Here is a 27,975-nt window from a genome sequence, read left to right as displayed (position 1 = left end):
ATGAACAAAAAACAGTAAACAAAAACTCATTCAAGAGTAAAGGAAATAAAAAGTAATGGCTGCACCAACAATATGTTTTAAACTTCTGCAGGCTAAGAATAACTATTCTACCTTCACCAAAATAGTGCTAAAAATTTACAAACTGTTGACATTTATCAAATGTTCACACAAGAATATTATTAAGTTAGAAATGTAAATACAAAGAAGTTATTTGGAGCACAAACTTGAAAAACACTGAGGGGCTTTGCTTGTTTTTCCAAAGCCACAGATAAGACATATTAGTGAAATTAAAATGTTTTGGCACCAGTTAAAATGCCCTAGACAACTTTCAACTCCATTCACCAATATGCAGCATTTAAGATGCAAATACTCATGTGTTTTAAATACAGATATTTTTGCTTGGTTAATGCTTAAAACTTCCAGTACGCTCCCCCACACTGGATTAGGGCTTCACATTAATAGACAAAGTGACAGGAATTTTTACTTAGTTTTAAGAATGCAATCTATGATGGACATAATCAATTTCAATGGACAAAATGGTGGTTAGGATGAACAAGTAAAAGATACCTGAAGGTATGTGTTCCCACATTTGATTATTTTTCCTATAACTGAATGTCCAAGCTTCCCATTCCAGCTTGTTTTTAAACTGTACTTCATTAAATAAAATATGGAGACAAAACACTCTTGTAGCTACTTCAGAAAGTTTGTCCAACACATTCAGATTAAAGGTTTTTATGCATTAAAAGGCTTCACAGATAGAGGGAAACAGATGTACAGTCTATCTCCTGCTTATTATACCTGCTATAATATTTCTTTTAATAAACTATTGACATCCCTGGCAACAGCTGGATTAAAAGATGGTAGCAGCTTTGCAAGCATCCTTCAAGTAGGACTTAGGAACTGTACTTCAGTGAGAGGTCAATACTATGGCTAAATAAAGATTTAGATAGCTAATTTTAAGCCCCTAGTTCATTTTCTGATATGTCCACATACTAATGAAAGAAATTAAGTTACAGGCTATCCAGTAAACAACCCTTACAAAGTATTAGGGATGATGCAACAAAATATGCTTGCAATGAAATATTACAGACAACATTGCAAGGAATAAACTCTTTTGTACCCTATAAAAACAGTACCAACGTTAGCTAAGAATTTCTACCAGATTCAGTGTTATCTAAGCAGGTTAGTGGTATATAGCAGTTAAATACATTTACTGCTACATTTCCAATAATGTGAGTAGTGTCACCTAAAAATTGGCAAAACAAAGAAAAAGATGACATTGCTAGACTTCTCCATATATCCAATAATTATACAATACTGAGACAAGAATGGGGCTTAAGTGGTTAGATGTTTTTCTTGAGAATGCTTTATTAAAAATTTTATTAGCAGTCACTGTGACTCTGCCTCATTGTTCACAAGGGCCCATATTTGGAACAAGGAGCTTATTTCTTTAAGCCTTATGTAATGTAGTTAACATTTTCTATTTAAACATCAATTAAAGGCCATTTTCAGCATTATTTGCTTACAGGATCCTACTGAACCAATTAATATTCCTGCCAAAACAGCAAATATTATAACTGTAGAGTTTTAGATGTACAATGCTACTGTAGTCTTTAAATTTGGTCTTGTTGTACTCTTTTGTCCATTAATAGATTATGGAAAAGTCTCAAAATAAGGCATACAAAGGAAAACATACATTGTAAGAAGGCTCATCCAACTATTCAGTGATTCTGCACACACAAAATTTACCATATGCCCAGAACTGTGCTATCATCACTTACAGTTGTGGTCACTAACTAGAAAATAGGACCCTTTCCTGAGAGCCTGCAGATGACCTCAAACAATAGCTGTGGCTAGTGAGGGGTCTCCCAATCATGTCAAGCAGGGTCACAAGAATTCTGCAGCAGCAGAATCTCTGCTTCTATCACACCCCAAGATTAGTTTCTAGATAACTGCACCTATATTTCTTTGCATGGTTCCCTAGTGCCACCCACTTAAACATTTCCAACTCCCAGTCCTCAAATCATTTGAGCAGAGACCTTCATTACGTTTCCTCTTAACAAGAGGTTGTAATGCTGCCTAGCATCCTGGATTTCCACTGGGCTATCACCAGTCAGACTGCCTTAACAAACCAGTGTTTTACTTCCTCTCCAAAGGCTATGAAAGTAAAGTACTGCAGGAGTACTGCCTACAGTAATTAGTTAGAACACAATTCCTTCTCAACAAGGGCATGTATTTTCAAGGTAAAACCATTACAAAGCAAACATATTTCAGATTTTTTTTTAAAAACCTCTACATGCATGCTAGAAAGCAGAAGTAACCCTCAACTCCAACCTCGGGCTCTGGTGGGTTTTAGTCCTACAAAACACACAGTTAGGTTCCCTCACCCCCACCCAGTTACAAGTTCATCCCTCCTAGATCCATAACTAGAACTAGCATGTGCTAGCCTTCCCCAGGAGAAGGTACCTCTTGGGATGGATTTCAACCTGGCTGAACTGCCTTACTCTAGTCACCACCCACAGTTATTAGTTTGGGTCAAATGACACCAGAGTCACATTGCAACAACATTAGGAAGAAGTTCTTTGGAAAGCTGTATTAGCCTTCCCTGAAGTACTACAGCCAGGTGCCTGACAATTTGTCTGCCTCCTGATGGCTCTTGCTGCCCAGTTTTCTCCATAAGGCTGGGTTACAGTGTTGCCCTACTCCATGTGTGCCAGTAGCAGGGGTGATAGAGGTGCTGCCACAAACTCCCAATTTTAGCTGGTTTCCATCACATCAGGGGTTTAGAGTTTGGTTCAATGGCTCTCAACACCCCCTGCCTTCTCACTGTTATAGTCACTATTCTATGAAGTCAGAAGAGTCCAGCTTGCAGTTAGGTACCAGAGTGGGCCAAAACACCTAAAAAGCAAATTGGTTGCTTGGAGAACTGCACAACAACTAAAGGTCAATAAAGGCCTGTCTACACTACAACAGTAAGTCCACTTAAATCAAGTTGATAATAGCACTAACTGACACACTGGTTCACAGCCACTCTATGCTGCTTCTGTTGGCAGTGCACATCCTCACCAAGAGCATTTCCATCAACTGAAATGGGCCATTGTGGGCACTAACAAGTGGAGCCAGGCAGTCCTGCAGGTGGAAGCCTCAGATATATGCATGGGTGTCTCAGCTGTCCACCCCCCACCAGCTATCCACTGATGCCATCTCATAGCTGGAGCCCCCAGCCCAACAGCCTGACCTGTCAGCCATGCTCCCCAAAGCTCCCACACCGACAGCCTGACCCAGGAGGTCATGCAGTGCTCAATTTCACAGCAGAGAGCCTACTGGCAGTGAAACTGACACATCTGTCAGTTTCATGACTCCTATTTCACATTTTGGCTCTAGCTCAACTGTTAGCCCCCAGGGGAGAGGAAGGAGGGATGTTTCACTGCTGGAGACCCTCCACCCTGCCTCAGGGATAATAAGCTGAATTGCTGGCCCCATAGGGTGCCCACAAGCCAGAGACCACATGTGAAATAGAAACAGCCATGAAACCAACAAGAACATCAATTTCAGTGCTGGCAACCTCCCTGCTGCGAAATTGAGCCAGCTGTAGGCTCATAGCTCAGGCTATCAGCCCTGAGGCAGGGCAGGGAGAAAGCTCTGGCTGTCAGAGGAGAGCTACTACTGTCACCTCTCCTCACAAATCCCTCCACACGAGGAGAGCCCAAGTCTGGACACTGGCTAGGCTTGGGCTCTCCTCAACACCCTCCCCCAATCCCTCACAAGAAGGCAGCAGTAGGGCTGTAGTGTGTAGTTCATATCACATTGACAGTACAGGTGGTCAGCACCAGCTGAGGAGTGGGCACTCTAGCTGTCAGCCCCAAAGGGTTGAACATTTCCTGGGAGATGCAGAGAACCCCAGCTCTCACTCATTCACAATCACTTATCACCTCTGATAGTTCTAAAAATAAAATGTAGAATTTTCCAGGTACAAACTGAAAAACATGCTTACAAGAACACCCATTCTTCGAACCTCATTGGAATATACTGGAGTGGAAGATATTACAATTTCCCAGCATAAATTGCTTCTCAGTTGAAACTATATGCTATTATCTTAACAGTTTGTGGAGGTTTAGATGTGAACAGGTTATGGTGAACAGTTACTCAGGAGCAGCACCAGAGTCAGCAGCCTCATGAGGGGCCAGAAGTGGCAACCATAGTTGGGTGGGGGACTGCTGGCTCCCAGCTCATGCGGGCTCATGGGTTGGGAGCCAGCAACTTAGCCCAGGGTCAGAAGCAGCCATCCTGGAGCAGCAACCATCCACTTCTTTTTAATCAGTTAACCAGCTAAAGTTAACATTTAACCAATTAACTAACTAAACAGGATTTTACATTCCTACCTTACAGCACTAAATAAATGCTAACACTTGGTGAGATTACAAGGCCGGCATTGAAACTACAGTGCAACGGAAAGAGTAGTAGTTATAACTGTTCATGCGTTGCCACCAGTTGGCAGGTTTGGTTGTAGGAAGTCTGATCACTTTCCACCCTAAATATGGACTACTCACAAGTACAAGTTAAAAACCTGTCTCCACTAGCCATACTTGGTACTACAAAAGAATAGTGAGTGTTTTCAGTTTTATGTACATGAAAGAATCTCAGACTCCTGGAAATCTACTACAGGGCTCTCAGGTAGATGAAAGCTGGATGCCTACTAGAACAGAAAGAACTGACCACTGAACAAGCTTTTAAAAGACAAAAATATGGTCATGTAATTGGAGACAGTGATTCTACACTGGCTCTGCAATATAAAAATTAACAATTAGTTAAAGCAAAATATAATCTAAATTAGGAAGTTAATAATTAGGTCAAGTGAATACCCAAAAACCTCATACAAAATATTATGAGCTGGCCAACAAGGCCTCTAGAGGGTTATGGAGATACTTGAATGGCAGACAGTTGCCAGTTGTATAACTGTAATTAGGAACAAGGATTTTTTCCAGATTGACCCACTTACTAGAGAAACTTTTTTGTAAGATACATGTATTAAATTCAATGCATGCAAGATATTCTACCAGAATATATTCTTGAAGCATTTCATATTCAGAAACACTGAAGACTCGCAAGCAGCTCTCTCACATCTAATGACAAAACTGTAAAGCTTGATTAATCTATGCAATAATATATGCAGCCATCATTCAAATGATCATAAAGAATGTTCACACTGAATAAAAAAATAAAATAATTGAACCTCTCTATTCTGCACCCTCAAGACCTGACTAGTGCCAAACCAGAAAATTTGCCAGAACCATGGGAAGACTATATTGCCTTTCAGTATTACTAACTCTTCCACTGACTACAGAGCTCTCAAAAGATAGTTATGGGTAAAAGAGAACTGAACACCACCACAGACCACTGAGAGCCAGAACTGGTAACCATCAAAAAACATCAGAGGGGTAGCCGAGTTAGTCTGTAACAAAAAAAAAAAAAAAAAGTCTAGTAGCATCTTAAAGACTAACAAAACATGTAGATGGTATCATGAGTTTTCGTAGGCACAACCCACTTCTTCAGATGACCAGAGTACTGGAAGTCCAGGTCATCTGAAGAAGTGGACTGTGCCCACGAAAGCTCATGACACCAACTACAAGTTTTGTTAGTCTTTGAGGTACATCAAAAAACAGGCAGCTCAGACTAGGGATTTAAAATCCCATTTAATTAGTTAGCCAGTTAAATTTAGTGTTTAACCAGTTAACTAATTAAAGGAGGGATTGGCAGGGACAGCTGCTGCGGCATGGGGACCAGGAGGGACTGGAGCAGCCCTCTACCCACTAGGGTTGCTAGGTGTCTGGTTTTGAACCGGACAGTCTGGTATTTGAGCTTTCTGTCCAGGAAACAAATTGAGAAAATACCGGACATATAAATGTCCGGTTTTTCTAATTAATAAGCTAGTTTTATTAATATGAGCAGGGCTCACCAAGCGGCGGCAAGCCCCGCTTGCCAGCCACGCGGTTTTGCGCCGTTTTGTGTTCCGTGCCGGCTCTTCCGAGTTGTAATCTACTCGCCCCAGGTGAGTAGATTACATTATTTGTCAAGCCCTGATTATTAGTATCAGTACATAGTTGCATACTACCTGGCTGGTACACACACTCAGGCTGCGTGAGCGTGTCTATCAGCCAGGTGTACGCAACTACGCTGTAGAGAGGAGGGGGCCAGTGTGGGATGGAATCTCTGGGGCCGGACTCACCCCGCTCCCCGTTCCCGCCCGGCAGATTGTCTCTCCCCGCTCCCCAGCCAGTCCTGCTCCCCCCGACCAGCTCCACTCCCCGATCTGAGATCAAGTGTGTCTGGTATTTTTTTTTAAGCCATCTGGTAACACTATTACCCACAGCAGGCCAATTAACTATTCACATCCCTAGCTTTGACAGTCCATATAAAACAGTTGCCAAAAATCTCAATCTGATCTGATTTCATAGGTTTTAAACCTGCCTACTTCCACTTTACCAACTACAGACTTTCTGGTTCTCTCCTTCAAACAACATGCACTATTCTGCCCTCCCCTAATAATCTAATCATTAACTTTTTCCATGTCTCCCCGTATTTCCCAGCCTTGATGCCCATCTTGACACTGTAAATCCATTCCAACAGTTAACACTATGCCTTCCTCCATGCCTCTCTCTAAGCATGGAATACTCCTGGGTCACAAAAACCACTACTTCAAATTCCTGACTGGAACTGTCTTAAAATATTCTTTTGAATTATGCAACGAGAAAGGTCTCTATTAATGAACTTATTACCCAGAAGTAAGGAGTCAGCATAAAAACTTCACAACTCCTAAAATGAGACAAGCATATGAATAGGCCCACTTCTTTCAAAACATGCAAGAAGCTAGCTGACTGATATGCAACTAGGTAAACCACAATTATAGCTTATAAGGTCACCATATTGTTTTATTGTATGTAGAAAATTTCTGGCATTGCTTAGGTCCTTAACTCAATTTTTGTTTTTGGAAAATAACATTCAATTGTACATGCTTCATTTAAATCATTGCTCTGGGATAGGACTGGGGATGAAGGGTTCAATATGCAGGCTTCCCAAGGGTTCAATATGCAGGCTTCCCAAGGGAGAGAGGACTGCCCCAGCCCCCTCTCACCATAGCAGCTTGGGGCTAGGTGAGAAGCACTTGTCTAGGGCTGTTACAACACCAGTAGGCATAGCTGGGGCGAGGAGTGCATGTCCCCCAGCTGGGGCAACTGCAAGTTCATCTGCCCTCTGCAGGCCCCCAACCCCAACCCCTCCCAGCTAGCATGAGGAATGCAGAAAACAGTGTTTTTCTGTTGCTCCCTGGTGAAAGGGAACAACTAGCAATGTCCCCATACAAATGAAGTTCCCTCCCCTCCCTAAAGGGCACCTGGGAGTGAGAGGCTTAGGGCTGGGGCAGTCCCAGATTTGGGGCGGGAGAGGGTTCAGTCTCTTTTCAGTATGGTTTTATAGAAGCAAACCCACTTCAGGCACATCCTATTTTCCTGGCACAACCAAACCCTTACCTTGCTTTAAGTTAGGATAACCAACACTTGTGCACTCCTCTTTGTAAATTAGATATCTGTCAAGTATCTCAGCTGACTTAGATGTTAAAAATCTATAGACACTAGGGTGGTTAAGAAAGTCTTAATACCTCTATGTTTTGGCAATTCACTAGCTGAGTCTTCAACCCAGACCACTACTTTACACAGATGATGAATATAGAGTTTAGGATTCAACAGCTTCAGAGAACCTGACCACTAAAGACAGTGAAAGGTTCAAGTGGAAAAGTTTCCAATGAATACTTCCCATGAGAAAAAGCATACTCGGAAGGTAAACTTGGAGCTAAATGCAACTGCAGTATATCTGAAGTAGAAGAGAAGAGAAATTGATTTTGCTATTTGATCAACAGAAAGTGACCTGGGGAAGTGTCTGGTTAATATGTGGGATTTACTCAGGTGATTGTAACATGCCAGCCCTGTTGGGGATGCCAAAGCCCAAGGACTTCAGCCCCTGTTGGGGGGCCTGTGACTTGAGCCCTACTGAAGCCCTGGGGCTTTGGCTATGCTCCCCATGGTGGGCCTTGGGCTTTGGCCTCAGCAAGTCTTATGCCAGCCCCGATGACCCCAACCCACAGATGGAGAACAGCTTATCTAGCTTTATGTGAATTTATATAGCTTGTTAGTGTTTCACCATGCTGATCCAGTTTCAAAAGCAGCATTTCAGATTAAATGAAAGTGTGTATTGTATTTAAAGCATAATCTTCTCTAGGTCACTGGTGAATGCCCCTTAGTTACAGTTATCCTAGTTATGTCACATCAGCCAACCTATAACATGCACGATAAGGTAGCCCATTTTAGCTGGGTTAGGTTTGCAATCTAAAAATATCTCAGTAAGCTGGTCAATTCACTACATTTATATGCTTCAGGCGGTAGCCGAGTTGGTCTGTACAGATAAACTTTAAAAAACAACCAACAGTCTAGTAGTAATTTAAAGACTAACAAAACATGTAGATTGTATCAAGAGCTTTCGTGGGCAAAGTCCACTTCTTCAGATAACACTTCTGAAGTGGGCTGTGCCCACAAAAGTTCATGATACCACCTACATGTTTTGTTAGTCTTTAAAGTGCTAACAGACTATTTGATGGGTTTTTTAAAGTTTATTCTTTACATTTATACAGTTAAGCATAACCTCAGCCATTTGACCTTCCTTCATTTCCTACCAGTCAACGTAAGGCGTAGCACTAAAACTCAGTTAAGTCCTTTCAAAATATTTCCCTCAATGGTCTTTCTGTTGAATTTAGCATTAAGTAAACCCAGTAACTCTATTATGGTGGGAGTTTTTGTGCCAAGGGTGACTGCCTCCTCTCTCTTTCCTTCACCTCTCCTTCCTCAGTCACGCCATAAATGACTTTGAGCTTGCTTATGAACTATTAATAGTTTTCCTTTTCCCTTCCTAGTTCTATCTACAGCACAGCTTCACAGGTAATTAATCAGCCCTACCCTGTCAGTGAGCTCCAAGCATGGACCCCTGAGCCTCTGACTAGGCAGGGCTGATTAATCACCTGTGAAACTGTGCTGCCATGCAGCTTAGAGGGAACACTGAATGGGATCCAGTCCTCAGTGCTAAACTACAGTTCTATCTTGTAGTGCAGTGTTTCCCAATTTTATTTGGCTACAGAACCCTTTTCAACTTAAAAGAATTTCAAGGAACCCCTAGGGTTCCCAGGATAAAATCTGTCAAACAAAAAAAGAAAAAAAAAAGACCCACCAGAACTGGTCAAGCAAAACAAATAAAAATAAAAAGCTGCAAAATAGACGCTGTCTCCTTAAGAGGGAGTGGGGGAGTGCCACATTCTCATGGAACCCTTACTTTTGCTTCGCAGAACCCCGGGATTCCGCAGAGCACCAATTGGGAAACACTGTTGTAGTGTAAGACAGACCTAAGTGTCCACGAACCACAGCACCGGCTTGGTCAAAATCATGCCTGCACATCTAAATAATTGGTTTAACACTGACAACTGAAATGGACCATACTTGACTAAGAATGCATCTACCATTATGATGGTATAAAGCTTGTAGAGGTGTCAGGAGAGAATGTTGCACCTCTCCTTCCTTTTAAAGGAAATTCCACAGCTACATGTTGCAAGTGGAGGAATTAAGGGAACTTTTCTGTGAAGAAAAGGGCAGGGCCTGGCTGTGGTTGATGACTACCCTAGCACACATCAGAAGGGTTGTATTTTTAGTAAGATGAAGGCCTAAAACATAAGCCCATGTAGCACAGGCCTCGTCTTAGGCCTAGCAAACAATGGACAAAACATGGCTAATGTAAAGCAAAGTTAAGATGTGAGCAAGAGGCAGGCCCCTGTTCACAGAACTTGTCACAAACAAGGCTGAGGGTGCAAAACACTACTGAGGGTAATAGGCCCAGGTATAGGGCAGTAATTGGTACTAGCTACTGACTGTAAAACAGTAATTGGTACTGGTCATAATTTAAAAGCACATGGCAACACCAGCTCATTAAAAAAGACCTTGGTACCCACTCCCCACAGATACAGACCGAGGTTCAGGAAAGGGTCTAAAATGACAGCATGATGGATAGAGATGATCTAATCAAACCATGATGTAACAAGATGATGGGTGGTATCTAAGAAGCATCAGAGGGTGGCAAGTGACACATCAGGAGTGATGTGTAACTTGTTTGTACCTGTATATAAAGTGGTGTCTTGGGACAACAGTCTTTGTCTGACCTGAAAGCAGTGGGACCACCCAGTTATTCCACTGTTATGGATTACATATGCATAGTGGTTCATTAAAGTCTACTGACAACTATTACTGTACTTCGCTTAACAATAAACCTTCAATCCTTATCAGATTTTTGGTCTTTGGGGGTTCTATCAGGGTTTGCTGAATAAGTCAACACAGCACAGATCATTGAACACACACACAAGCAGCCTTCTGATTATCATCGATGGAGCAAGAACCCATCAGAACGACAGGTTCTGAATTTGGTGCTCCTAGCTCTTACCATTTTGGAGGAATTCTTGAACAGACAAATTAACATACAGTAGATAATTTTCACCTCACACAAGATGTAACTTTTTCCTCTATTCTCTGTCTTTTTCATACAGGAAGTCTATCGTGACACAGAATGACCTTATTTTAGGTTTCTACAACATAGATTGTGGATACTACCAGAAAACGCTACATGAATATTACAGTGCAAACAAAGTCCACCGGCTCTGAATGCAGATGTTAGAAGTTTTAGCTCGATTAAAAAAAAAAGGTAAAAGCCAAAGAAAAATTTGATCTAGCAGATTCAGGGTGAAGGCAGAGACACCAGAAACTCCCAAAATCTGTTTCTAGTTTGTGGGCTTCTCATTTTACTTTCTACATAACATAGGCCACTGGCCTGCCTCCTCAGTTAAGGAACAAACTGACGCTATGCCACTAGCCTTGTCTCAGTATTTCTTCTTCATTTCCTCCCACCATCAATTCAGCACTTCAGTTGTCCCTACCCCAGTAACCTGAGGTCTTCTGCAGTTGCATCTACAATCTTACAGATTCTCTGCCTCCACTGCCTTCTTCAGGACCAACCCGCTTACTGCAGATTTCCTCCCTCAACTGAGATCTTTTAACCTTTATTGGAAACCAAGTGCTTGTGAGACAAACTACAAAGCCCCAAACTGTTCTTAACAGGGCTCTGCTTCAGAACAGGGCTGACTGGCTCCAGGTCCCACAGCTCTAAAAAGGACAGTTACTTTTACCCGAAAATCTCAAAATGCCTTAATATGCTATATAGAAGTCATCTGTCTAGCAGAAAAGCATTACCCACATTTAAAAGATGAAAAAAAATCAGAGAAGCTAAGTGACCATTTCAAAGCTTCAGAAGTCTCCAGTCACAAGCAGGATTAGCTGTCAGATCTACTTTCTTACCTACTTTGCTAAATTGCATTGCTTCCCATGAAAAGACAGTCTCAATATCCAAATTCCTATCTGCAAACAAGGATGCTTATCTATCTCATAGGAGAGTTGCAAGGCAAGTGTTAAGCACTTTGAGATCCATTGATAGAAAGTATTATATGAGAGAATTCAACATTCAGATAATAGTTACAAAACCACAGAAAAATACTGATTGCAAGAAACCAACAGAAATTATATTTCTCATGTTGCACGTTTCTACTCTCCATGGCTATTGTCTAGACTACAGGGGGGGGGGGTTGGAAAAAAGTGCCCTTTTTTCTAAAAAGCTTCACCTGCATCTAGACTGCTGCCATGTTCTTTCAAAATTAAATCGAAAGACCCCGGCGGTTTTTTCGACAGCGGTAAACCTCATTTTACAAGGAAGAGCTCTTTCGAAGAAAGGCATTCTTGAATGAAAACAGGGCTTTTTCGAAAGAGAGCATCCAGATTGCTTGGATGCTCACTTTTGAAAATGCAGATCGCTTTTTCAAAAAAAGTTGTGGCTGTCTAGACAATTTCTTTCGAAAGAAGCATGTAGTCTACACGTACCCCGTGTTTGGTTTTCAAAGTTTGCTTAATAGGTCCTATGTCCTCTTAATATTGGTGTTAATTAAATGTCTTGATTTAGCCCAATTTTGTCCAACCTTAATTTTTTAAAAATAAGATCCTTATTGCATTACATAAATAATGCAAACACAGCTCAGCTTATTGGATTTCAGAAGTTTCAATGATTTCAAAGACCAATATTTCAACTGCAATGACATCTCCAAGGATTGTCATAATTCACACGACAGTATCAGTTACACTGTGATAATCAGCATTTTCTTATCTTCAAACAATTTAGTGAAGGCATGCTGAAACCAAGCAATATGGTATGCAATTTGGGCTGAACTACTGGGCTTTCTGAAAGGAGTGTCTGAAAGAGAACAGATTTATTTCAAAGTTTCTAAGAGTGAAGTAGTGTTCCACTGGTGGTCAAAGGATGGACAACTCCTTTGACAAGCATTCTGGAAGTACAATTCAGTAGACACTGGAATATTCCAACATATTCATGAACAATAGTTAAAGATTTTGTTTTCAGCACACTTGGAGTTAGTGCACAACTAGACTGAACTTGTCAGCAATATCATTTGACAGGATTTCTATTTTCTATAAAGGGTTTTTTAAACTTGGGCTTGTGATTTTTTCATGTTTATTTACAACGTATACTGAAAGCCACAAAAGTAGCTTTTAAAACCACGAATTCATCTCTTAAAAAAAAATCTTAGTTATCAGGAATGTCAAATCTGCTCTTTTTTTGGGGGGTGGGGGCTGAGGTAGATTAATCCTATAGGGTTCTCCCCTAACCAGCAAGCACATGGTAAAATATAAATTGCCAAGTCTACAGTAAGGTCTGAGAATATGTTTAAAATAGGGATGTAAAGGGGCAACGGATTAACCACCGAACCCAGCCTAAGCAACCCCCTGCCTGGGCTACAGCTGGCCTCGCCCGAACAGCCCCTCACCTAAATAGGGATGTAAAGAGATAACCATTTAACCAGTTACCCAGTAAACATCACATTTATTGGATGATAAGTTAGCTGCACTGTGGCTGCTCCAGCCGGGCCAGTCCTACCATTGGAAATTTGGTGGAATATGGTAAATCCTAAAATATATAGTAATTTGGGGGCTGTGCACCCTGCTCTCTATGCTCACCAAACCCCTTCTCTCCTCTGGGCCACTGGGAAAGGCCAGGCTGTGGCCACACCAGCCTGGGCCCCTCCCTCCCGCTGCCTGGAGCTGTACCAGCCCATGTCCCTTCTCCATCTCCACCCCTTGCTCCTTCTCCACCCCCTCACCAGCCCAGACCCCTTTCCCGCCTCAAACCAGACCAGGCCCCTTCTAACCCCCCCTTCCTACTGCCAGGGGGTTGGGCCTGACTGAAGCCACGGCGATGCCATGCCTGGCCTTCTCCCTAGGATTGCCAGATGGTCTCCCAAAAAATACTGAATGCACAAGCTAAAAATTTATCGAGCAAAAAAAAAAAAAAAAAAAAAAAAACAAAAAAAAACACTGCCACAAACACACATGCTATGTTTAACTTTATAATAAACAGTCTTCATCCTACACCAACTCTACGTAAAGAGGCTTAGAAGTAATTGTGCAAATGAGCATGCTATTTTCATTGTTTTCTATTCCTCTAAAGCTAAGGCTATAGAAGAATTTAGAAGAACTCTTTTTTATCCTTCAGCTGAAATGATTGTAGAGAACTCCCAGCGCCAATTGCACCCCGCCTCCCAGCCACTCCCCCCACCCCCACTAGGCTTCTAGCGCTCCCAGAGCAGTGATCATGGCCCTGCCTCCCAGCTGGGATTCCCAGGCTGGAAAGCGGGGCCTCGATCAGCACTGGGAGCCTGTGATTGAGCAGAAGCCTAGAAGGGACAGGGGGTACAGCTGGGATTCCCAGCCACTCCTCCCACCCCCCGCCAGACTTCTGCGCAATCACAGCTACTAGCACCGATCGTGGCCCCGCCTTCCAGCTGCTCTCCCTGCCCACGCCAGGTTTGTCTGGTGCGCAGCCAGAAAAATCAGAAAATACCGGACATTGCACGTGTCCGGTATTTTCTGATTTTTTTTTTTTTTAACCAGAGAACACAAATACCAGATTGTCCAGTAGAATATCAGATACCTGGCAACCCTATTTCTCCCCCACCCTCCAATCAACAGCCAGGCCCAGCCCTCTCCCTGCCCAGGCTCTGGCAGCTTTGGCCAGACTGAAGCCTCAGCATGGCCAGGCCCAGCCCTCTCCTGTGAGGCTTCCTCCCACCCCCTCCCCCCCCGAATATCAGGAAGGTGGGGGGAGAGGAAGGGCCATACAGCTTATAGCTTCCACTCCTTCAGACCACAGGGGGAGGGGAAAGGCTGCGAGACTCATGGTGCCCCCCCAGAATTCTGGAGAGACCTCGCCGGGAGGGGCCAGGCCAGAACTGCACTGGCCCTGCTTTCCTCTGACCGCTGGGAGGAGGAGGAGGAGGAGGAGGAGAGGAGGGCCTGGCCGCAGGCAGCCCCAGGCCTCCGCATGGGCCCTGGGAAGGGCCAGGCTGGGGGTGGTGGGGCTTGTTCCTGTGGGCTACAGAGTGACGTAAAGCAGGAAAAACTTTTTTTATATAGAAAGAGATGAGACACGGTCATGCTGATAGGCCAGTGGAACTTTATATGAAAGAAAGAATAGAACCAAATATAGTAAAAAGTGACTGAAACAGTAGCACAAGCTCTATAGATAGAAATTCCACATTTGAAAAATAATTAGGGCTGTCAATTGACATGTGTTAATGCCGGTGATTAACTTTGTTTAACGTGTTAATTTTTGCACATTGAAGTGCTGCGCCAGTTGATCCCCGGCTCTGCTTGCGCTGCCCCTTTGAAGTGCCATTTTGGCTCTTTAAAGGGGCAGCGCATTTGGAGCCGGGGATCAGCTGGGGTCTCCAGCTGATACCCAGCTCCACTGTTGTAAAACCCCTTTGAAGCACCACAGCAGCACTTCAAAGGGAGTTTGCAACAGAGCTGGGGATCAGCTGGAGTCCCCAGCTGATCCCAGGCTCCTAATGCACTGCCCCTTGGAAACGCTTCCGAGGCGCTGCAAAGGGCAGCACTGCATGGAGCTGGGGATCAGCTGGAGTCCCCTTTCTCTAGATCAGCGGTTCTCAATCTTTTCCAGATGAGGACCCATTTTGACAATTCAGGAAGACTCAGTGACCCAGGGAAATTCAAAAAATGTGTGAATGGCTCCTTAAGAGTCTCCTGGGGAAGATACCTGGCGACACTTTTGAAATGTAATGGCAACCCATATTTCAGTCCCGACCCATACTCTAGATCATTTATAAGTAAGTTTAATAGGATTGGTCCTAGGACTGACCCTTGGGGAACACCACTAGTTACCTCTCTCCATTCTGAAAATTTAGCATTTATTCCTACCCTTTGTTCCCTGTCTTTTAACCAGTCCTCAACCCATGAAAAGATCTTCCCTCTTATTCCATGACAACCTAATTTACGCAAGAGCCTTTGGTGAGGGACCTTGTCAAAGGCTTTCTGGAAATCCAAGTATACTATATCCACTGCCCCCCCCCCTTGTCTGCATGTTTGTTAACCCCTTCAAAGAACTCTAATAGATTAGTAAGACATGATTTCCCTTTACAGAATCCATGTTGACTTTTTGCCCAACAAATTATGTTCTTCTACGTGTCTGACAAATTTATTCTTTACTATTGTTTCAACTAATTTGCCCAGTACTGGCGTTAGACTTACCAGTCTGTAAAGGGTCACCTTTAGAGCCCTTTTTAAATATTGGCGTTATGTTAGCTATCTTCCAGTCCTTGGGTATAGAAGCTGATTTAAAGGATAGGTTACAAACCACAGTTAATAGATCCACAATTTAACATTTGAGTTCTTTCAGAACCCTTGGGTGAATGCCATACGGTCCCGGTGATTTGTTACTGTTAAGTTTTTCTATTTGTTCCAAAACCTCCTCTAATGACACTTCAATCTAGGACAGTTCCTCAGATTCATCACCCACAAAGGACAGTGAAGGTTCGGGAATCTCCTTAACATCCTCAGCCATGAAGACTAAAACAAAGAAATCATTTAGTCTTCTCTTTATCATCTTTGATTGCTCCTTTTGTATCTCGATTGTCCAGAGGCCCCAGTGTTTTTTTAGCAGGCTTCCTACTTCTAATATACTTAAACATTTTAAATCTCATTATTTTCTGTTTGTAACCTCTCTGATCCCCCCGATGGTCACTGTCACCATCCTAGTCAGGTAGTTAGTAGTATATTCCTGTTGATATACTATTAATTTAACGGCTGTCAAGTGATTAAAAAATTTCATTGAGATTAATTGCACAATTAAAAAATGTAATCGTGCGATTAATTGCATGCGCCTCCCCTTTGAAATGCTGCGGTGGCGTTTCAACGGGGTAGCGCTGCATGGAGCCTGGGATCAGATGGATCCCCAACTTCTTGGGCAGCTATTTTTGGAACTCAGAAGGAAAAAGAAACTCTTGATTTAGTCCTAAGTGATGGACAGGATCTGGTCCAAGAGGTGAATATACCTCTGGTATCCCAGAAAAAACCCATAATGTAAACATAGCTAGAGACAAACACAGTATGTTGAGGAACAATCAACATGACTTTTGTCAAGGAAATCATGCCTCACTAATCTACTAGAATTATCTGAGGTGGATAAACAGACATGTATACAAGAGTAAATCCAGTGGATGTAGCATATTTGGACATGCAGAAAATCTTTTGACACAGTTCCTTGCCAAAGGCTCTTAAGCAAAATAGGCAGTCATGGGATCAGATGGTTGATCCTCTCTCATAGATCAATAACAGGTTACAACACAGGAAACAAAGGGTAAGCACACACAGATCATTTTTTACAGTGAAGAGTCTCCCTAAGGATTTGTACTGGTACCAATGCTGTTCAACATTCATAAATCATCTGGGGAAAGGGATAGACAAGGAGGTGGAAATGTTTGCAGATGATACAAAATTACTCAAGACTGCAGTCTGCTTTCACTAAAAGTTACAAAGGAAAAACTGAGTGACTAGGCAACAAAATGGCACGTGAAATTTAATATTGATAAATGCATGTTGGAAAACAACCTTATATAAGAAATTATGCAGTCTAAATTAGCTGTTACCACTCAAAGAGATCTTGGAATCATTGCGGATATCACTCTGAAAACTTCCACACAATATGCCTCAAGTGTTAAAGAAGTCAACAATGTTAAGAACCATTAAGAAAGGAGTAAGACAGAAAATAACAATGTCACTACATAAATTCATGCTACACCCACACACTGAATATTTCATACAGTTCTGGTTGCCTTGTTTTAAAAAAACAGAATTGGATAAAACAGAAAGGAAATAAAAATGATTAGAGATTGAAACAACTTCCATATCAGGGACCATTCAGCAAGAAAAGAGATGACAGAGAGGGATGTGATAAAAGTCTACAAAATCATGAATGATGTACAGAAAGCAAATAAGGAAATGTTATTTTTTCCTTTCATAAAACACAAGAACCAGGTGTCACCCAAAAACATGAACAGGCAGCAAGTTTAAAACAAACACAAAGCAAGTACTATACACAGGAGGGCCAACAGACGAACTGGGACCCTGGCCAAGGTGGGGGGGGGAGAAAGAGTAGCTCTATACTCATGCTCTTTGAATGTGCAGGGCCTCAGGTAGAAGGGACAAGGCTGGAGGGAGCTAGCCCTCAGCACTGCACCTTCCCTCCCACCCCCCCAATCAGTCCTCAGAGTCACCTGGAATGTGTAGCACAGTGCCCCAATGGCAATGTAAAGGGCCAGGACTCCAGCTCCCACCATAGCTGCAATTGGGGTGGTAATAACCAGCAGCCCGTGGCCCTTTTGAATCACCAGGGCTTGGAACAACTGCCCCATATGCTCCCCCTTGGGCACGCCTGACTTCGCACAACACACAATCAGCCTCTGGAAGTCACTGCCAATGGATTCTGTGCGGGCCAAATATAGAACTGAGCTCCAAAAAGAACTAGGTAAGTTCATAGAGGACAGGTACAGCAACAACTATTAGTCAAGATGGTCAGTGATCTAACCCCATGCTCTGGGTATCCCTAAATCTCTGATCACTGAAAATCTAGGACTGGACACTATACATTAGCCTGTTCATTCCCTCTGAAGCACCTGGCATAGGCCGTTGTTGGACGACAGGATACTGAACTAAATGGAGCATTGGCCTGACACTCTATGGCCACTCTCATATTCTTAACATGTAGCTTTGAGCAAGTGAACCTATTAAAGGGAAGGAGGTGTGATGCTTGGGTGAAGTTTCTAAGTAGGGCATAACAGTGGTTTAGCTATTCAGCTTCCCCTCCACTGCATTCTGATCCAGGGAAGCTATGTGAAAGAGTTAAAAACCATCTATGCTCTGTGAGTGGTAGAGATCATTGGTTCAAGGCCACTGGCTCTCCATCATCTTTAAATGATGCTTCTCTATGGTGCAACGGGAAGGAGATGATAGAAGACCTCAAACAGAGCCAAAAACGGTAGCAATTAATAGTGACTTCCACATCTCTGAAGTTTCGCTCAAATTCTTCCAGCCACTCCGACATCTCACCTTTGACTAATGGTCCTCAAAGTATGAAAACAATGTGCCAGAATATGGTGGAACTTCCTATATGGACAACTGGATTTGCTCTTTATAGCCCTAAATCAGTGGTCCCCTACGCAGCGCCCACCAGGGCATTTATGTGCGTCCGCCAAAACATCTGGGCTGGCCCCACCCCCGGCGCGCAGCACATGCATGGTGCCGGCCCCAGGCACATGGCATGTGGGCAGCCCCTGCCCCCGGGCGCGCGGCAAATGCACAATGCCGGCCCCGGGCACAGGGCGCATGGGCGGCCTCACCCCCAGGCACACAGCGCACGCGTGGCCCCACCCCCGGAAATGCAGTGCGTGAGCAGCTCCGCCCCCGGACACCTGGTGCGTGAGTGGCCCCGTCCCCATGCGCCCAGCAGCCACGAAAGGTTGGGGACCACTGCCCTAAATAATGAAGTCTCCACCAGCTATTCCCTGTGAGCCTTCCCTTTCACATTCTTTAAAGCTGAGTTTACTGTAGAATAAGCATTTGCAAATAACTGAATTCCACTTCTCCTACCTGAGGTATTTAGGGAACCTAACTGATTATGGCTTGCACCTACTCCCTCTCTGAAGTTTAGGTGGTGTACATTAATCACACATATATTCTAATGATCCTTTGCTTGCTCTCTCTTCTTGATCCAGCAACTTTTTAATACTAAAATAGCATGTTAACGGGCAATACTTATTAATCTGAAACCCAACACACAAATATATTGAAAACTATATATTTTTAAAACAATCAAATTAAGATAGTCAAAAACCAGACAGTCAATAAACAGACCTAAGAAATATAGATGTTAAGATTATTACTCTGAAGTATGGGCAAAAGCACATTGCTAACAAAAAAAACCCTGAAGTACAGATAGTAATATACTTTCTTCAGTAAAAGTGACCTTTTCTTACTACAAGTTTTAAACTTGTTGCATGTGCTCTCACTTCCTGCTTTGTCAGAAGCCTCAGTCTCAGACATCTATCAAAAGCAAGCACACAACTTAAGAATAATACCAATATGTTCATTAACCATGTACTAGCAGTTGAGAGGCCACAAGCAAAAGTAGCACTCTGTTGTAAAAATTTAAAGAAGAAAAAGTTAGATACACTAAATAGGGTGCCCAAGTGTTAGATATTCAGACAAAACTGGTCTGTTTGCTTAGTATGGTGTTGAGAATTATTTATACTACTGTGCTGCTGATTACTCAGAACAATACCTACAGTTTTCAATACTGCTTATTATGAACTACACCCTGAAGCTATTGAAAACTTGTCTGCTAAAACAATGTCATAGTAATGTAAAGATGCTCGCTCTAATATAACATCACACTACAGAAAGAGACCTGATGTTTATATTATCGTTATACTAAGCAAAAGCTCACTGGTTTCATAATTATTGTTTTATGTCTGATGTTTAAATGGCAACTTCCTAAATAAATATATATTTTTTAAAATCAGTATATTCTTTATTCAAGCTATACTAATTTGAACTGAAAATTCCATATGCAATCTGGTTACTTTATAGTTAATAAGGCTACTTGAACAATAACTTTTGCTAATAATCCAAGTACAGGCAGTCCCCAGGTTATGTACGGATAGGGACTGTAGGTTTGTTCTTAAGTTGAATTTGTATGTAAGTCAGAACTGGTACATATTATAGGGGAAACTCTAGCAAAACATTTTTCCAGAGCTCAGTTTTATTCTCCCACACCTCACTTCCCTCAGTCCTTTATTCTCAAGCTGAGGTGTCTGCTGAGAAAAGCTGCTCCACATCTCCCTGGTCTGCTGGGGGGAAGCAGCTAGTGCGGGGTTGCCTCACCCCGTTTGTAAGTAGGGATCCGATGTAAGTCGGATCCATGTAACCCGGGGACTGCCTGTAGTCCCTATGGACACCCACTACCTTTAACTATGAAAATTCCATGCATAAAAGAAAAAAGGATTATCACTTGCTGACTTTAGAGACAAGCCCATAAATATTACACCTTCATGGGGAAAGTGTTGCAAGAGACTTAACATGTTTTGCTGTTACCTCTTCTTCAATTGAACATGTTGAACACTGTATATTACATTGCACTTTGATGTGTTTCTCAAATACTGCTGCAAAAAGCTACAGCTTCCCCCAGGCAAATGAGATTGACGCCTATTTACAATTGTTAAAAGCTTTATAATACATAGACATGCATGTTACCTTTAGTATCTGCAAAATCTGTAAGCAGCAAAAAGAGAATCTAGCCAGAATCCATTAGTTAGTATTTATAAGAGTGAAAATAAATAACAAGGAAAGAGTCAGAAAAGAAAATAATGCAAGTTTTTTCCTTGCTTCTCTTCTCTGTGTATTTGGTTACTTTCACCTTCACCTCCACCTCCTGATAGAGCGTTAGAAAGATGATCCGCTTACCAGATTAAATATAGTTTCCACGATATCCCTGTTGGATACTTCGCCAACTTCCACCAGTCCCGTCAGCACTGCAAATTTCATCCTGATGCCTCGGATAGGGACTCCTGGGTTCAAGGGCTGCAGCATATTCCCCACTTCAGCAGCACTTCCTCCTTTCCCTCCTCCTCCACCATCACCTGTTGGCTGAAGAACCTGTTTGTCTTCGCTAGCCATAGCGAGCGCACTTCAGGTTGCCACTAGCTAAGCCGCCAGAGGCACAGTCACCGCAGCCAATGAGGAGTGATTTCAGGGGCAGGCAAGGTGGCTCGTCTCTCTTTTCAGTCCAATTTGCGAAAAAGCCCCGACTTCGAGGAGAGCGCTCGCACAATCGTGGCTTTTTCCCCCGCACTAGGGTTGGGTCAGCCGCCCCGAGACAGGTACGCCAAGCCCTGAAAGGCAAACACGGCCAGCTCTTTGACAGCCCCGATAAGGAAGCCGGCCCCCCCAAGTTAGCAGTGGCCCACCCCCTCCCCGCGGCCGCCTCCCTCCCACGCACCAAGGGCAGTAGCTGCTGCCGGGGAGCAATTACCTCCCCCCGCCCCTGCACGAGTGGAACTTGCCCCCCAGCAAGCGCTGGGTTCCCAAAGGGGAGTCAAGGGGGCGCGCCCCTTGCCCGGCTCCACTCCCGCCAGCCCCGGGGCTTGGAGCTCAGCCGCCGCCACCAGCTGCCCTTCGCGCGCGGGTGCACGCACAGGTGCAGCGCCAAGCCACTCAGGAAGGAAGTTCTGGCTCACCCCGCGCTCCTCCCAGCGCCGCGGAGGGGAGGGAGCGAGCGAGGCTGCAATGCCCGGCTGAGGGGCGGGGAGCGGGGCTGCCCTGCCCCTTGCGCCGCTGCCCCCCCTGGCGGAGGCGGAGAAGCGCCCGCGGCGGAGGAGCCGAAAGTTGCCTCAGCCCGCGGTCTCCGCTAGCCCCCGGTCTTCCTGCCGCGGCTGCAAACGCGGCCCCGCTCTGCCGCCATGACAGCGCTGAGCCCCGGGAGAGCGGCCGGGCGAGGAGCCGTGCGCCTGCGCGGCCCGGAGCGGGCGGGGCGGGGCGCAGCGCTGGGTGCAGGGGTCGGTGGGGGGGTGGCCACGGCGGCGGCGCGCGCCCAGGTGAGCCCAGGTGTGCACAGGTGAGCGGCGCGCGTGCTCCAGCTGCAGGGAAGGCGGCTCCTGGGCCGGAAGCTGCTGCGCAGCAGCCACCTAACCCTGCCTCCTCCCTCTCCCCCCAAGCCCCGGGATTCGCTGCGGCCGGGGAAGCTCCCTCCTGCAGGAGCTGTGGTCGGGGTTCGGTTATTGATCGTCGAGAGCCCAGACGCTTGTGAGGCGCCGCGCAGACCCCGCAACGTCGATGGACCCTTTTGTCCTGCGATATTGCTGCACTGCTCCCATCTCTGGAAAGCCGGTCGCTGCAGTGACCCCAAGAGAGGGACGGGGTGCAGTGTGCAAGTGCAGTGTGTCAGAAGAGGGGTGAAACCTGGCTCGCTAGTGCCGATCCTTTCCCCCCCTTTCTCCTACAGTGTGTTCCTTCTTCGGAGCTGTCCTCCTCCTCAGCTCCCTTCTCGCTCTTCCTTTCTCCCAGCGTGGCCAGAGGCTGCAATCCTGAAAAGAATCGCCCAACTTTAATAGAATGATTCATATGTTTCAAGTTGAGTGTGCGGGAAAATATTTGAGGCTGTGGCGCCTGTGTAGGTTATTTTTGGCCCAGCTGTGTATCAGATGCACAATCTTTTACAAAGCCTTATCCCTGCAGGCCCGATTCTGTGATTGTTTTAATACCGATGAAAACACTTTTTTGAAAAATATAAATAAATAAATAATTTGCCTGTCCTGTGCAATGAAACTGACTAGAAAAAATAGTGAAATTGAGTGGTCTGTATTCTCTGCCACCCTAAGAGAAATGCTACCAGTAACCAGCATAATGAATCGTACATTTAGATTGTCTATACTGATTTCTGGTCTCAACTCTTTAGTTTAGTAGCATATATCATTTAGAAATCTATAACATGGCTTAATTAACTCTGGATTAAACTGATTGCTAATGTTTGAAAAGCATGAAGGGCAGGGACACAAGTTACTTGCCACCACTGTTCCATCTGGAGGGCCACAGCAGCTCAATGCAGTCCCTCATGCAGTAGAGTGGGAGTTCTCAAACTTCAATGCACTATGACCCCTGTCTGACAACAAAAATCACTTCACTATCTCAAAATGGGGGAGTTGAAGCCTAAATCCACACACTCCCCACTCCTTTGGGTGGGGGCAAAGTCCAAGCCCCACCATTCAGGGAAAGGGTGGGGGGCAAAACTGAAGCTCAAGGGCTTCAAACTCAGTCGGGGAACCTTTACCCTGACCCCTGCAGCCCAAAGCTGGGCTTTGGCTTCAGCCTGGGGCTGTGGGACTCAGGCATCAATCCCCAGCTCTAGCAAGTCTAATCCAGACCTGGCACCCTCATTCACAGGAGGTCATGTGACACATTTTGGAGTCCCAGTCCACAGTGTGAGAACCACTGCAGTTGAGTGACAAGGAAGAGAAGCTATAGGGAAAGCAGTTGGGGAAACACTGATCACACGTCCCAGACAGGTTGCTGACAGCATTTGGATGGGATTTCACCTGACTGGGAATTCAAACTACTAAGTAGACCGGACTTCAGACAAGATTGGATAATATATGGCTGTTTGGCCTCTGATCATGGCCTCACCTTAAATCTGCTCTCTGAAAGCTAGAACCCCATGTAAATTTTAATATTTTTTAATAATGTTACCTTTTCAGGAATTTCTTTTGTTTTATCCATCATTCAGTCACTCCCATTCCACCCTTACATAATCCCCTCTCCCACTGAACCTAGCCCTCTCAATCTCACAATATCCCACAGATACCTATCCCCTTAAATATTCCTTGTCCCCCATTGATCCCCAGCCCCCCCCCCCCCCCCCATTAGTCCTAGGAACCTCTCTGAATCCACCTTTATGTATTTTCTTGTTCAATCCCACCCTCGATAGCTCCTTTTCCTTGGGGGAAGTGTAAGGCCAGGGGCAAAAGGGGGGGAGGAATAGCCAAAGGGTTGTGAGCTCAATCCTTGAGGAAGCCATCTGGGGCAGATCTGTTAGGAATGGTACCTGGCCCTGTTGTGAGGGCAGGGGACTGGACTCAAGGTCCCTGCCAGCTCTATGAGATAGGTATATGTTTGTTTGTCTCTGGTATGGGAGGCCCTGAAGAAAATCATAGGGTCAGTGGCCCTCCTGCTGGAACAGCAGTCATAAGTGCCTTGTGTCACTGCCCTTCAGACTGATTTTTAAAATATCAGTTTAATCCAGAGTTGAATTGAACCACATTAGAGATTTCTAAATGATCTATGCTACTAAACTAGATGATTGAGAGCTGAAATCATTAAAGACAATCTGCATTTACTTTTCACTATGCTGCTAACTGGTAGGATTTCTCTCAGATTGGCCAGAGAATACAAAGGGTTATAACCAGTCTTTTTAAGGGGTGCTGGTGTTTTACAACCTTACACTGCAGCAACGACTCCTCCAGCAGCTTTAATTCTGTAGAACTGGGCACAGCTCCAAGTATTATGATCTTGCTCACAGAATGACAGCAATGTTCAGGTTTGGCAGAGGTTCCCTCCTTCATCATGAATGAGGGGCAGTTGGGTCAAATGTGAGTGAATGGTACTGAAACCCCATATGCCAGGTTGCAACACCAAGCACTCAAATTTGGCCCAGCTGCCCTACTTCCATTGGAGGGTTGGGCAGACCAAACTTGAACAGCGTTGTGATGCTCTGTATCAGATTGCAACCCCCAGGCTATATCTACACTACAGTTTTTCTAGGATACCACAGGTATCCCAGAAAAAATCTGCTGCATCCAGGGTACATGTCTGCTCTTCCGAAATTTTTTTCAGAAGAGCAGACACGCTTTTATGGCATCCCTGTAAACCTTGTTTTATGAAGAAGAAGGGATGTTCCAAAAAAGAGGGGGGTTCTGACATTTGGTCCAGTGTAGACAGGCCGAATGTCAGAAAAGCCTCTTCTGAAAAAAGAAGCAGAAAAAGCTTCACAAATTGTGGTTCACAATTTGCATAGCTTTTTCCAGAAGAACAGTGTAGTGTAGACATAGCCCCAGACAGAGAGAGAGAAACTATCACTATTGAACAGTCCATTTGTTTGCGGCCCATGGTGCGGTTTGGGTTTATGCGGGGCTCAACATGCAGCCCATGGTGGGATCCTTTGAACATGGCCTCCACTGGGAACATGCTCCACAATGGCAAGGTGTCTCCCAGGCACGGTGAACATGGAAAGACGCAAGCAGACAGGCTGGCTGGAACAGGTGGGTATAGGGTGTCTAGCCCTCAGGGAGGTGGTGCTGGGAGTTCCGAGGCATTGTGAGAAAGAAGCTGTTTGCATATATATTTGCATGTATATGCAACCACACTAAAGTTGCAGCCTTCAGCATGTGCTGTGAGTATTATTGTGGCCTCTGGGACTGCTGAAGTTGAGTAGCCCTGCCTTAAAGAATAACAGATTTATCTGGACATAAGCTTTTGTGGACAAAAACCCTCTTCATCAAATGCATCTGATGAGGTGGGGTTTTGCCTGTGAAAGCTTATGCCCAAATAAATCTCTTAGGGTGCATCTACATAGCACCTGAAACTCAAAATAAGATACGCAATTTGCACTATGCAAGTTGTGTAGCTTATTTTAAGTTTATTTTGAAATAGCTTATTTCATCATTTGGCACTGTCTACACAGTGCCAAATTTCAAAATAAAGCACTATTTTGAGCCATTCTTTACTCCTCGTAGAATGAGGTTTACAGGGTTGGCAAAATAGTGCTCTATTTTGAAATAACAGACATGTTCAAAAGATGCAGGGTAGCTATTTCGGTTTCCTGAAATAACTTTGCTGTGTAGACATACCCTTACAGGGGTAGCCATGTTAGTCTGTAACTAAAAAATTTAAAAAACAGTAATGGTCCTGTAGCATGTTAGACACTATTTAAATATTTTTGTTAGTCTGTAAGGTACTATAGGACCAAATAAATCTGTTAGTTTTTAAGGGCCACAGAATTCCTTGTTGCTTGTACAGTTGGTGTGACAGAGGAACTTATTCTGCATAATGCTATTGTCCAAGGTGGACTTTTCAGCTTGAATAAAACACCACAGGCTCTTTAATAAATGTGATTGGTCAGGAACTCAGTTTTATGTCTGTTCTCAAAGACAGAAATTCCAGCAGCACAGATGCTCTTGCACCATGCTAGACTTGTTTCAATATTGACTCATTATCACCAAGTGGATCATCAATGCTTCTTGCAACATTTGCTTTTTTTTTCTTTTTTCTGGAGGTCTCGAATATTAGGTTTGTTCAGGCCTGATCTTATTTAGCTAATTAGATGTGACAAAAGTACTGTGTAAAGTGATATGGTTGAAGCTGCCACTAGGGATGTAAGTAACTAGTCAACTATCCAATAAGCATAAGCTTATTGGATAGTCAACTAATCACTTGCCTAGTTGCTTCCCCACACTTGCTACTTCTATCAGAGGTGGGGGGGGGGCAGCTTAAAAGCCAGTTCCCCACAGCATTGGCTCTGTGGGGGGTAGCAGGGATCAGGTGCAAGCCGTGAGTCATCTGATTCCCAGCTTACACCCAGTCCCAGGACACTGTGCCTCTGGTTTAAGTGCCTGCCAGCTCTTAATACATTTAAACCACTGGTGTGCAACACGGAGGACCTAGTGAGAGCCGGGAATTAGCTGTCTTAGCTCATATTTGGTCCCCCCTGCTGCGTTTCAGCCTTTTAAATGTATTAAGAATGTGCTGGCTCTTAATACATTTAAAGGCAGAGCCACAGTGAAGTTAGCTCCTGGGGCCAGGAGCTAACCCTACTGAGACTCCCCCACTTGACTAATTGAATAGTTGATGGAAATTCCATTGACTAGTTAATTTGTTGATTAAACTAAAATTAACATCACTAGCTGCCCCATCACAAAAATATGAGGACCACATTTTTAAACTTGGAGATCCAGGTCTGTGCACAGAAATGAGCATATACTTACATGTCTGTATTTGTACATACAGTTGATATGATTGCCTATGCAAATAGTTATCTAGATGTCTAAATATTCATCTGCTCACAAAATTGCAGTACCTGCTGATGATAATTGCAAGCACAAAGGTTGGCACTCTTATCAGTGGTTTATGTTCAAGTGTATAGAGCCTTGGAGAAGTGTCATTATTATAAATATAAATAAATAATCTGAATATATAGTGCTTGTAAATTCCTATAGCTGTTCACTTGCTTAAATGTATGCAAAGTTGCTATTAGAGAATACTTAGGATCTAATCCTTCAAACATATATTCATTCAGGTAGTTCTAAGTCATTCATTTATTTCAATAGGACCATTTATGTGAGTAATGATCACAGATATGAATAAGGATTGAGCAACCAAATGTATAAAAGATAGGCAAATGAACCTCTATATTGTCTCCACCATATACTGTCTCCACCATAATTACATTTCCCCTGATTCTTAAATTGTACAGTTGTGACTTGGTAATACCTGTAATGCATTTTGTGGAAGATTTATGCTCAGTGGAATATTCCTTACAAATAAAATGTTAGTCTTGTTTTTTTTCTCTGTATGATTCTTTTATTTTTGAGGGAACAAGTAGAAAAGATTTGATCCTTGCTTATGGTTGTGCAAAACAGAAAACTGTCAGAAGAAAACTAAATAATTGCATCTGTGTTAAGGTTTTTAGTATTGCCAATTACCATAATACCTAAGCCCCTTTCATGTAAAATTAATATCAATAGCAAAGTGCGTGGTGGATTTAAAGTAGTATCTGGAGCTTCTCCTTTACAAGGATAAAAGCTCTGCTTCAGTTAGCCATTTTGTTTATGAATTTATTTTCTTTGTATATTTTTTTTAATTAGTTTCAGAGTTTTGT

The 27,975-nt window shown here is 43.7% G+C and overlaps 1 protein-coding gene and 1 long non-coding RNA gene across 7 annotated transcripts in view; one reads left to right on the top strand and one right to left on the bottom strand.

The window, feature by feature from the left end:
- The window catches only part of LRBA (LPS responsive beige-like anchor protein), a 559,883-nt gene extending 537,870 nt beyond the window's left edge, over positions 1-22,013 (bottom strand). For 3 of the 6 annotated variants that reach the window (XM_075930019.2, XM_075930023.2, XM_075930022.2), the window contains exons 1-2: positions 21,788-22,012; positions 21,015-21,442 (exon numbers count right to left, since the gene is read on the bottom strand). In XM_075930019.2, coding sequence (XP_075786134.2) covers positions 21,015-21,227 — 213 coding nt within the window. In that variant the 5' untranslated portion in view covers positions 21,228-21,442; positions 21,788-22,012. Of the gene's footprint in view, positions 1-21,014; positions 21,443-21,582; positions 21,603-21,745 lie in introns of those variants that run through there. The other 3 variants (XM_075930027.2, XM_075930020.2, XM_075930021.2) reach the window with 3 other exon arrangements.
- An 8-nt stretch (positions 22,014-22,021) lies between these two features.
- On the top strand, positions 22,022-23,196 carry LOC112546069 (uncharacterized). The gene is made up of 2 exons (XR_012904154.2): positions 22,022-22,164; positions 22,265-23,196. It is a non-coding gene; the product is annotated as an uncharacterized LOC112546069 (long non-coding RNA).
- Positions 23,197-27,975: the final 4,779 nt, after the last annotated feature.

The sequence above is a fragment of the Pelodiscus sinensis genome, chromosome 4 (assembly GCF_052426305.1).
Source record: "Pelodiscus sinensis isolate ZL-2025 chromosome 4, ASM5242630v1, whole genome shotgun sequence".
NCBI lineage: Eukaryota > Metazoa > Chordata > Testudines > Trionychidae > Pelodiscus > Pelodiscus sinensis.
This window is presented reverse-complemented; position numbering and strand designations above follow the sequence as displayed.